The 12,652-nt window shown below is 38.8% G+C and overlaps 1 protein-coding gene across 5 annotated transcripts in view; it reads right to left on the reverse strand.

Moving 5' to 3' along the window:
* Positions 1-12,652, reverse strand: part of LOC109041282 (lachesin) — a 300,747-nt gene that overhangs the window by 149,253 nt on the left and 138,842 nt on the right. Inside the window, exon 1 of one of the 5 annotated variants that reach the window (XM_072298672.1) lies at positions 7,690-7,963. The exons of the other annotated variants lie outside the window; for them this stretch is intronic. Within the exon in view, the coding sequence (XP_072154773.1) occupies positions 7,690-7,756 (67 nt within the window). The 5' untranslated portion in view covers positions 7,757-7,963. Of the gene's footprint in view, positions 1-7,689; positions 7,964-12,652 lie in introns of those variants that run through there. 5 annotated transcript variants of the gene reach the window in all.

Raw genomic sequence — 12,652 nt, forward strand, 5'->3', positions numbered from 1 at the left:
AACAAGAGATTAGTTTTGAATTTTAATTCAGTTTCGGTGTTACTTTTGAGACGTTAGTGAGCGTAAAGTTGCATTGTAATCGACAAGTGCGTGATAAAGGCATAGAATCGTTGGGTTTCAGATAATTTCTTTTCCAAACTGCGTTTTTTAAACTGCTGACTTCACAGACCGCGGTCATTTTCTCTGCTAGGTCACAAACGGAGAAAAAGAGATATCAACTGAGAAACTTTAAATTGATACCTCATTTTCATTTTGTTAATTTTACAGAGATAGTTAATTAAAGTTTTAAGGTATCGCATGATGTCTTTTCATTTCTCTCTATTTTTTGGGGGACGGGGGATGGGAAATAGTAGTATCGCAAGCTTGGCAAAATGGCAATGTTTCCTTTCTAGTCGAACGCTACCTCACTCGGCGGCAAAAATGCTGGTGTAGGTCGAGGCGCACTCCGAGTTCTGCTCGGCTAGTCCCGGTCAACCGTGCGCTTTTACAGTACATCACCTAAACGATCGTAATTATCAGATGCTGTAATTACGACGAAACACATACGAGCACTAATGATGCGGAGTTTTTTGCTCTGAAGCCAGAATCTGACCTCACAAATACTACTGAGCATGTTTTCTACTCTTTGGTGCAAACAATTATGCGATGCACGCTTCGTTACAAGAGGAAGGATAGAAATGTTCTGCTGCGACACGCAGAAAAATAAAGTACGGTTCATGCTGAAAATCAATTAAGCGCTCAGCCGATAGGCAGCGCTTTTTGATTTCGACTTGCCTCTGAGTACCAGTATAGTAGTGCTAATGCGTTTAAATGGCGCACCAGCTCATCGATGTGTAGGCTTTTGGGGGGGGAGGGTCAATTTTTAAAATAAATAAAGCTGTAAAAGCTGTATTTTATGCTTTTAACGTAATGCGCAGGTAGTTTCGATCGTTTGTCTATAAGACAACTTCTTAGCGGTGGAGTAATTCTTATCGAAATTTATCGTTGAACTCAAATGAAGCCTAAAAAAAAACGCGCCTGATGAGCTCAACGGTGAGCTCATTTTCGGGAAACAAAAATACGCGTTTACGGTTTCCTTGGTAACCTTTGTTTGCTATCAGCTGATGTTTTATTTCCATTTCCCAGCCAAGTCGACGGAGTTTATACGTCCTTTCTTCATTAAATACATTTACTAACACCTGAGCGCTTTTCTAATACGACAGTATTAAAACTTTCCCGCTTTTTTTTTTTTTTTTTTTTTTTTTTTTTTGTCGAAATTTTTACTTATGTAGAAATGTAGCCACGGTACGTTAAAATCTTCATTCTGCTCAAGAAAATTAAATTTGGACGGGAAATTACTGTTCGTTTATGCGTAAGATAGTTTCAATTCGCTAACTAATTGAAGAATTTAAATACCAAAAGAAAACAAATCATGACAGTTCTAAATAGATGAATTGAATCGTGTCGTGCGAAAACCGCTGATGTCCGATTTTTCAGTCTTGAGTTTTTTTGGGTTGATAATACTTTTCAGAGTGACAAGGAGCCATGAGAGTGGTGTCAATACTCGATTTAGAGTATTTTAATCCCACACAGAGTACTTGAACCACTTTCATGATTATATCAACCCCTGGAAAGTATTATCGACTTAAAAGAACTGAAGGTTGGAAAAATGGACTTTAGCGGTTTTCGCACGACACAATTAACTTTAATTCACGAAAAGTTACAAAACTCAAACTAACTTGACATAAGCTCGTATAGAGCATTAGATCACGAATTAACGCACAGATTAATGATTTCCCCAAAACTTGGTTCGATTTCACCAAATGCAGCTATGGACAATAAATTTCAGAGACTTATTCACTCTGGTATGTCTTCCCTATAGTGTAATGGTTGCTTTCAACAGTTAACGCTCCGCAATCTTTGCGAAAACTCGCCTGACAATGTGCTCATCCGAAAATTCACGAAGTATACATCAGATTTGGCGTATTTTGAGCTCAACAAGTTGGTCATCAATCATCATTAGCCGAAAAGTAGCGATGCCCTCCGAACTTCTGCCACGCCCAATTACACGTCTTAAGATTGTCATAGCAGGGCCTCCGAAATATATTGTCTCTGAATGCAGCCCATACTATGTCCTTCACAAAAAGGGGTCAGCCAAGAGGAGCTGGGAGAGAGGAAGTTTTCCCAAAGGAAAGGAGTGTTAGCATTTGGGGCGGAGGACATTAAATCTGATCATGAGGCGTAGACGCTTGATAAGTCGGAATAGAATTCGTGGATTGCGGGTAAATCACTCAGATTTATGCCCTTGGCGTCTTCTAATTGTTCTACGGAACCGTAGCATGATTCTAGGTAGCAGCGCTGCCATGAAACGGTGGAAATCTAACTTTGCGAGAGTCGCGTTTGGAGGGTTCTCGACTGCTCTGACGCGACGCCGCATTCAGCATTGTCTCAATTAGCCTCTAAATCATAGCCTGGTTACAAGCAGGCCGCTCTCCTGACACTTGTATCGCAGCATCAATGTACACACTCGCCTCACCTCACCCTGTATCTGTGCCACTAACACGCCCTCACCCTTCCGAAATTGGCCCGCGCGAATTCCCTACAACACCCCTGCCGGTTTTATCCGTAAAGCTTGCTTTTGCGAAACGCGGAAATAGAGAGAAACGCTAATGAAGCTTGAAAACGAGTGACATCACACGCAAGAAAAAGCTGGCGAGATTTTTTGTTTAATTAAGTTAGCTTTTCTTGCGTCTCTTTATTCTTCGGCTGCTGGCAACTTGAAAACCAGACCACGGACGCAAGGGAAAAAACGTGTTCCGAACTACGCAAATAGCGCGCTGAAGGAATACACTTTTTTAAGCACTCATCGTGATTTTTGTGCGAATTTATTTTATGAAAGTCTTAATGGACTGCGTTTAGCAGAAAGGAACCAAGCCACGTCAGCTATTGCAAAATTCAACTGGGCAATGGAGAATCTGCACACAAAAACTTTATTGCTTCATTTGAGAGTGGATAATGAGCTGAATTCGCAGTATGTATGTATAAAGTCGCTTTTATAGCGCTCTGCGACCCCTACCCTAGTAGCATGATTCACTTTCCCCTTCCTAACAAACGTATAAGGAATTAATACCGGTTATATAAGCACCATTTTAACTAAAGTTTATGTATCGTGTATATAAGTTTTATATAAAATGCCCATGAAAATAATTATTCATATTTTCAGAAGATAACGTTTATATAAAATTCATATAATTGAGGAAGGGTTTTTATAAATTTTCTTTATACGCATAGTATCCTTTTGCTTAATTTGCTTAATATAACTGTTATATAAATGACCTGAATGACTTTAACGTAAACCTATCTCATTTTCATGAATGATGATGATGATCTCATTTCAATGAACACCCTCGACTCTCAGACTGCGTGGGATAGGTATTATTAGAGGTATTAGTGGCTCCGAGACGAGTTAAAAGGGGATATTTCGGCACACAATCCGAGGAGCCCTGTTACCTCAGTTGGTAGCGTGTCTGGCTCATAACCCTGCCCAGTTAGACAGCAATATTTTAAAAATATTTTAAAAATATTGAAATTTAATATATTTTTAAAATGTTTTTCATGTATTTTTAAAATATTTTCAAAAATACTTTTGAAATACAATCAATGAATATTTTTAAAACATTTTAAAAATATATTAAAAATATAAAAAATTAAAATTTTTAAAATAATATTTTATAATATTTTTAAAGTATATCATAATTATTTTTGTTAATATTTTAAACATATTATTAAATATTATTTTAAAAATTTTAATTTTTTTTAAAATGTTTAAATTAATATTATAAAAATTTAAAAGAAAAAAGGAAATGAAAATAATAATAAATAAATAACATAAATACATCGACATAAATTCAAACTAGAAAAAGGCCCAAATAATTAAAACTGGAAAAAGACGCAATTATAAAGTTAAAAAAAATAGAGAGAGAGAGAGTTAAAAAAATGAGAGTTAAAAAAAAATAGAGAGAGTTAGAAAAAATGATAGTTAAAAAACATGATAGTTAAAAAAAAGAGAGAGCTAAAAAAATGACAGAGAGTTAAAAAAAATGAAAATGAAAAAATTACATCATTAAATAAAAAACAATAGATAAATAAATAATAAATAATAAAGTCTGGTAAAATATCATAAGAATCCGTCAATAAACAAACATATTACGGACTCAGAGGCCTGCGATAGTTAAGAGATTGAATTTAGGGGCCCATCCATATCAAGCCTGGCTGGTCTGGTGGTAAAGTACTGGACTTCGGATTGCAACTCCATCCCGAGGTGTGGGTTCTAATCCCGACTAGGACGCCGCGGATTTAAGGTAAGTCACAACTCTACGATGATCCACCACCTGGTAGTATCGCATATGAAAACTTGCACACTTCATAACTAGAGTGCGCTACCAGCCAGGAAGAATAATGAAAATTCATTTTATACACTGTTTGAATTTGGTTATATAACTTTTATACTAAGGGTCACATAAAAAGCGTATTGATAATGTAAACTTTTAACTAAAAAACTTTACATCCATTACATAAACAATGAATATTCTTTAGCTTGTGGTTATTTACGGTTTATACTTTTAAAAACAAATTTTTTATATAACTCTGCTACTAGGGTAGCCGCCAAAGTCCCCTATCCTCCCAAAGCCCTTTAGGGAGAAATAAGAACTGAATTCGCAGTACTTTTCATAATTTTTTTCTGACAAGGGAAACTGGAGAAGAATAGATTTGAAAGTGAGAAGATGTGCCGCCTTATGACGTCATCTGGCGGCATTTTCAATTTAAACACATGTATATGTATTTTGGCAGATTCGATTATTTCGTCATATTTCCTTCATATTCATTTGGTTTAGAGGTTAGGTTGGGGCTTTTCTTTTCATCTCTGGCCGTTACCGTGAAAAAACCTACATACTCCAGTCTGATCAAGTAATAATTTTGTGTCCATGCTCTCTTACAATAAATTCTTTTGTATCTGTTTCGTTTGGAACACTGCAAAACATACGAGGGTAAACATAAACAAGCTCGCCCCCTTTTTTGCGATCTCTCTTCCTCTGGAAATTCGAGGATGAGGATGGAGGCTCCGGCCTCCAGACGGTCGTGAAATTTATTCGAGTCTTCGGAAATTTCACTTTCCATCTCTGGCCGTTACCGTGGAAAAGCCTGAATACTCCAGTCTGAACAATCCAGTATTAATTTTGTACCCGAGCTCTCTTCCAATAAATTCTTTTGTTTCTGTTTCGTTTGGAACACTGCAAAACATACGAGGGTAAACATAAACAAGCTCGCCCCCTTTTTTGCGATCTCTCTTCCTCTGGAAATTCGAGGATGAGGACGGAGGCTCCGGTCTCCAGACGGTCATGAACTGCTTGTTCCGGGAGCGGGTAACCGAGATTCAGCGAGATAATTGAGATAAGGAAGACAGAGGATATGACGGGATGCGCGAGGAGAAAAGTTGAAAGTTGCGAGTGAAGTTTCCGCGATTTCGTGATTTAGCTGCGAGCATATTTACGCGGTTGGAAAGCGCCACGTCGCATCGCGACAAGAAATAATTTACGCCCGCGTCACTTACATCTACCGTTGTCAAGTCGGACTGCATTGTGTCACGAGGAGCTACTATTTCTGGCTCACCCATAAAAAGACCTATCTGCGCAAGGAAAATAATGACGTGTACGTTGTTTCTAGAATAAGCCAGAGAAAGTAGTTCCTCACTGCAAAATTTCGCTCAGTTCCCGCTTTAATCCCCACACCGAAGGTAGTAGGAGTCCTTCCGACAAGGAAACCCAGCTCTTCGGGACAATCTTCGAAATTCAGATGTAATATAGACGCAAACCCTATGCGTTCAGGGACCGTCCATAAACTATGGAACACTTTAGGTAGGAGGAGGAGGGTTTGAGCCTGCGGTACAGGCGTGTTACATCTAGTATTACTAATAACGCTTTTTTTTTGGGTGGTGGGGGGTTGTTTAGTTCTAGAATGGACGTATGTCACCGATATTTCGAAAATGTAGGATTGAAAATCAATGTGAGTTCCAAGTTTTCATCCAAAATTCATGACAAAACGCTGATTTTGAGAGGAAAGTCGAACTGAGCGTTACGTAACTTCCTAAGATTTTAGGAACATAAACAAACTAAGGTTTCTCCCCTAAATTTTCTATGATTTTTGCACCTAGGGGGACCTGATACGGTTTAGATTTCGATAAATGGAGGCTTACGGAACATCACAGCACGGATCAAAACGTGAATAACTTTATTAACACACAAAGGAAAAGGGATTACGACGTATTGCACTAACTGACAACATTTTGAAGCCACGATACATTTTTTGCTACAACATTTGACATAATTACTTGAGTTTATGATATGATACAATTTTGAAGTTCCAATGGAGGTAGCTTAAAAAATGCTTTGAAGACAACTTTCCCATAAATAAGCAATTGGTATGTTTACATTTTATACGCCATTTGCGCTTATTTTAGAGCTCCATCCAAGATTTTGCAAATAAAATAGAACATATCCACAATAAAGTTAGAATTCTCGTGAACTGACAATTTCGGCCCTCGCCCTTTTAAACGCATATAAAACAATCATATTAGATCGAGGAAAGCTCTGTCACACCTAGAATCAATTTTTTTAAATGAAACCGAAATATATTGCTTACGCTTGGGAATCACTGATGATTCGTAGGATTTGAGGCGAGTAACTATGTAAAATTACGAAAAGATTCAAGGTGTAAAAATGTTAGGTTTTCGCACGAAAGGAAAACATTCTATCGTGGAACATTTGGCAACGATTAAAAAAAAATATGAATCTCTGCCACTGAATCTATTCAAGTTGAAAGAGAGGATGAAACTCGTAAACTTAGAATTCTTTAATTGGAAGTATTTGACAAAAATCAGCCAATCTACATCCCAGGTTGCGTAATTTCTTCTCGTTTATGATGCTTTTAACAGGTAAAGAAGCAACATTCCTACTTGCAATTTTATAAAGTAAATTCCATTTAACCTAGAAGATATTCACTGACAGTTTCCAGAGATGTTTTTTTTTTATTTTTTTCAGTTTTTTATTCGTAAAATCAAACATGGGAGGAACGCAACGCGAATTAAAGTTAAGAGGACTTCAGCTGAATCCATCCAATTAAACGACCGTTCGAATACTTCGCCTTCATTTGAGAGGGTAGGCAAAAGCTAGCGCACAAGAGTCGCAATGGTGGTATCGACACATTTACGTTAATAAAGAGGGCATGCTGGCACTTTAGTAAAAATACACTTGAGAATAGAGTCCTCAATAAATCTGATGGTGTATTACTAACTTTGGCCAGTGGCCTGTCAGTAATGTTGGTCACCAGAAGCATTTCCTCTTCCGAGTTTTGTAAAAACAAAAAACCATGCCTTGACAGGTGCATTCTGAAGTTCATCACAAAATTTGTCTTTTTGTTTTTACCTACGTACTTGTAAACTTGTATAATCTCTGTACTTCACTCCCGATAGATCTTCGATTCGAGGGGTAAATGGTCAGTGTAGCAAGGATACCTGTCCAAATAAACTTATTGAACAACTTCTATCACTCGTATTACTGTACCAGAAAAACACTTTACAAACAAGTCCTAGTTTTTCGTGCTTCCGTACCAACACCTTTCCAAATCCATGCTTTTTTAACGTGACCTACTTACTGATTACGTGCGGTAGGCATTTTGAATTCGTAAAGAGAGTAGCTTCTCCAACAGGTTCACGGAGCATACGAGTATGAGTAAATCCGGCAACAGATGGAGTGGGACATGAAACACTGCTTAATCTCAGTGCTACCCTTCTCGCCTTCGGATCCAGTTCGACATAAAAACTTTAAATGCAGGTTTTTGCGAGCGGCGTGGGTGCGGCTAAACTAGGAACTCGAAAGTAGGAAACGAATTAACCAAGCTAATGACTCCTCCAGCCCTCCACCTCTCTCCGCTCCCTCACCTGCATCGGCTCATCTCGCTGCGTCTCCACGGAGAAAACTTGTCCATCTCCGCGGTTGCCACGTCATCAATTCGACGCTCGTCTGAAGTAAGGGCGTGTGTTAATTTCCACATGAGCCCTGGAAACAATAAAATCATACGAGCGACAGGGCTCAACTCAAAAAACAATTATGTCTTTGCGCCCGTGGACCCACCAAGAGTTCCTTCAAGCGGGCAGATTATTGAATTGCAGCAAGTCTGGGCTATGGTAAATTGGGGCGATTAGGAGAGCCTTCGGTGTTTTCCTTTCTACGTCTTTTTTTCCATCCATGCATCGATCCTTTAAACGTCAAAACGACATAAAGTTCCTTTAATAATCCGTTGGAGACCCTCCACTGGTATCTTGGCAATGGTGGAAGCTTTTACTTTCGGGATTCCAACATTCAACTGTTGACCTACTAGGTGGATGGTTAATAACGTGTGAGCATTTCGTTTCGCAAAGAAACCGAAGTTCGGAAAACTTGTTTGGCTCATGACGTCACCCGAGGCTCATCATTCACCCAGTAGGTAAGTCAACAGCCGAAAAACGGGTGATCACTGGTGCTCCCTTTGTTCATAAGGAAGTGTTGAATCCTCGAAAGTAAAAGTTTCCTCCTGTCGCCAAGAGGCCAGTGAAGGGCCTCTTGTCTCTGCTTATGGATCACAAATTGTCAATGTATCGATGCTCCGGTTTATCGACATTCGATTCACCTGAGCCTGAGAATCTTCCGAAAAAAGCATCAGCCCATCGCATCAGAAGTGACCCTCTTTTTCACGTAAAACCCGAGGATGAGAAAAGCATTAGAAAGACCTTTTTGTCATTTTATCGTTGAAATATCTCTCAATACGGATAAAATCTCAGGGTTCGACCTAAAATATGTTATATCTCGTGTAATTTTTATCTTAGGCACTCCCCGATTGGCAACAATCATTACGGCCCACGTTACAGAGAGAAATTCTATGGACAGCTAAAGGGACATCCGCTAATCTTTGGAATGTATCCATCATGTCGTCACTTTAGGGGACAATCGGAATCGTCAAGCGAGCTTTCCAACCTCAATACGCCGAATGATTGAAAATAAAAGCCATCTCAAATCCTCATCAATAAGATAAAGAGACAATCGAGAACGGAAACGAGACAAAATACGCGTGTTCTCGTCGGACAGTAAACGGACAAATAATAAATATAGATCGGGAAGCGGACCGACTAACGGTTGATAAGGGTTGCCGGGGGAGGGGGCGGGGGGGCGGAGGGTTGGCGAAATAAATTGAAACGTGAATGAACGGTAAGGAACGGGCCGGACACTGGACAGGCGAAGAAATTATATAAATAGGTTTTTGATAGATTAGAGTTGCGATAATCCGGCGCAACAGCGCGGCGAAAACCTCGGATCCCTTGTTTGTCAGTTGGCTCGGATCGGATGAGAAAAGTGCGGGAAATCGATGGTTTCGCTTCGGAAAAGGTGAGCAGAGGGAGGGGTGCATCGGGAAGTGCGAGCATTGTCAAGATGGCGATGTAGCAATGTTTGAGTTGCTCCCAACCACCACCACCACCCTCTGCTCCTGGGGTACCTGTACATGTTTCCATTGCCACATTGACTGGAAAATTAGTGCAGTGTACATAGACAGATTTAGTGGCGCTACCATAAGTAGCAGTGATCGCGATGAGTTGCGATTTGATCAGAAAATTTACCGCGATTTTATCGACGTCAATTTATTGCAATATTGCCGAATCAAAAATCGTGATAAATTGATATATATAACTTTGAATGTATCGGGCGCGATCCTAAAGAGATAAAATTGCGACAAGATCGAGGACAATCGCTCAGATATTGATGATTCTAACGATTTTACCACCAAAAATTGTAATAAAACTTAAATTCAAAACATCGCGGTTTTTCTGTTAAAACATGCTACTTGAAATGTCGTCCTTGAGATACTCGATACATCGATGATTCTAATATAGACTGAGTCCCTTTATACTGAGAGTTAAATTTACTCGGAGTTGAAAATTTTATTATCAGAAATGGATTCACATTTTCTTGACTCTCAGTATAAAGGGACTCTAATACAGACGCAAAAGCGTAACCTCAATTCCGAAATCTGTTATGGTGTCGCTATGAACTGACGATGAAAAGATGGATGGCCTACTAACCTCGAGAAATTTTGATTGCGAGAATTACTGTATACATTCAAAAACACGAGGTTAAGGGTCGTCAAAAAATTACGGAATTCACTATTTCCAATCTCTGACGCTCCTCTTGTCGAGGCATTTTGATAAAAGCAGCCCTGGACCCCCTGTCAATACTAAGAAGCCTTATTACGTAATTTATGGACGACCCCTTATGTTTATGTTCAGTTCGCAAGATCGCGAGATCGGATCGCATGCATTATGTTGCGAGTTTTCTCGTCAGATTTTGCACGAATAGCTATGGAATGAAAGTCTCATACAACAACTTCTAAATGTGATAAGTCGTTTTGACTGTGCAGTGGTTAAAATAATTCAAATGTTCTGTCCAAAAGAAAATTCTACGCCTAGGCCAATCAAACAACCCCACACAAAGCAACATTATCAGTTGTAGAAGGACTATTACTTACACCTCAACCCATTTTGACAATTTTAACTTCAAAATAACTATAAATTAGGGTACACAGTGAAAAATCTTACTTTAAATGTATATAAATTTTAAATTAAAAATCTTATGAGTAATTTAAAAACTTAACTTTTAAATTTTTGGAGTCGGGATTATTAAAAGTGGACCACTTGATTAGGTACCACTTTAAGCATTTTGGCACATGTTTCATCTTTACAATTTTTCGCAAAGTTCACTCGACGAAAATTACTGTAATTAACTCTTGTTCAAGATACTAACGTTTTTTTTTAGCACTAGAGACGAAATTTTTGAATTTCCCGATCACAAGTACGCATGAAACCAGAACTCACGGTGAATCAAATCGCGCAATGCAAAGGTTTTTCAAGGTTCTTAACCGAGTAGTGTTCCTCCCCTCCCTGCGTTGTTCAAAGAGTAAACCAAGGTTACCGGTGTACAATTCGGCTCATGTTAAAAAACGGGAGTTACTTTGTTTTTATTTTGGTTTTTGAGTGGGAGGTTTAAATTTATGCATTAAAAACATTGATATTTAAGTGAAGAATTGCTTGCAATAATTTCCGTTGCACACATCGTGTTCTACATGAAATTTTAACGAGAGAGCACCTCTATCAAAATGCTTAAATTCGACCCTTTGCAGAGAGTCCATAGAGAGCACTGGAAAAAAAAAAAAAAAAAAAAAAAAAAAAAAAAAAAAAAAAAAAAAAAAAAAAAACACATTGGATCTAGAGTCCAGACTCTTGAAAACATTGACAAGAAAAAATACTCTTGATTCAATCGGATTTTTGTTTGAATCAAAACGAAATCCTCTTGAATTAGGAGGCTTGGTTCTTGATTTAAGCTAGATTCTCATGGAATCAAGAGTACTTTTTCTTCACAATGTTTTTAAGAGTCTAGACTCTAAATCCAATGTGTTTTTTTTCCATTGAGAATATTGAAAATTCAGGAGATTTAAAAAAGAGGAGCGATCGGTTTAATTTCTTCAGGATGAATCCTCGTGGATATTCCTTAACCTATGATACGGACGGCGATCAGATTGTGGTTTCGGTTTTGCACGGCTCCGTGATTAGTTTCCGACGACCTTGCAGCCCCGACAAATTACCCGGTGATTAAATATTTGCTCGGCGCGGTTCGGACATGCTTCGTATAAATCTGACAAGCCGGCTGCACACAACTGAACAAACCATTTCCCTCGTTGTCATCGTGTAATAAATGATCTGACCCATCAAGCTCCCCCTCCCCCCGCCCTGCGAGCGTGCCCCCCGTCCGCGATTCGGACGAGAGTTGAAAGACGGAGGATGCGAGAAATTGTGAGATTGTTTCCGATTTATTGGAGCCGACGAGTGAGATTTAACTCCGTCGAGGATCCAGGCTCGACCCCAACTCACGCCCACGTCCGGAGGTTTTCAGATCCATATCGCTCCATCTCATACAACGGACTCAACTTCCAGTGCGGTTGCTAGAGAGTATTCATACTGAATGGAGCTATGTGCAAATTAATTTAATTCAAAGAAAATATGTCTCTACACTGGAAAAAAACACATTGGATCTAGAGTCCAGACTCTTAAAAGCATCGACAAGAAAAAATACTCTTGATTCAATCGGATTTAAGCTTAAATCAAGAACCAAGCCTCTTAATTTGAGCGGATTTCCTTTTGATTTAAGCTTAAATCTGATTGAATCAAGAGTCCTTTTTCTTGTCAATGTTTTCAAGAGTCTGGACTCTAGATCCAAAGTGTTTTTTTTATCAGTTTAAGCTTTGCGTGCTGCATAGTTCCTTTTGATCTAATTTATTTGCCCCCCGTGGACTGACAATTGAAACAGATAGACAAAGCTATAGACAAAGAATACACAAGGGAAATTAAGCAATCCTATTGGTGGAAGCGATTGGTTGCAATAGACAAACTTACGACAATCCTCGGGAGATCCTATGGTTAGTCCATCATATTTTCTCTTTTGGTGGTCAGGAAATACCAATTTCAACCGATAAGATCGCTCCATACTCCCAATGTCTTCTTTGTCTATCGTTTTCAGTAACCAGCTCGCATTTC

The sequence above is a fragment of the Bemisia tabaci genome, chromosome 1 (assembly GCF_918797505.1).
Source record: "Bemisia tabaci chromosome 1, PGI_BMITA_v3".
NCBI classification, from domain to species: Eukaryota; Metazoa; Arthropoda; class Insecta; order Hemiptera; family Aleyrodidae; genus Bemisia; species Bemisia tabaci.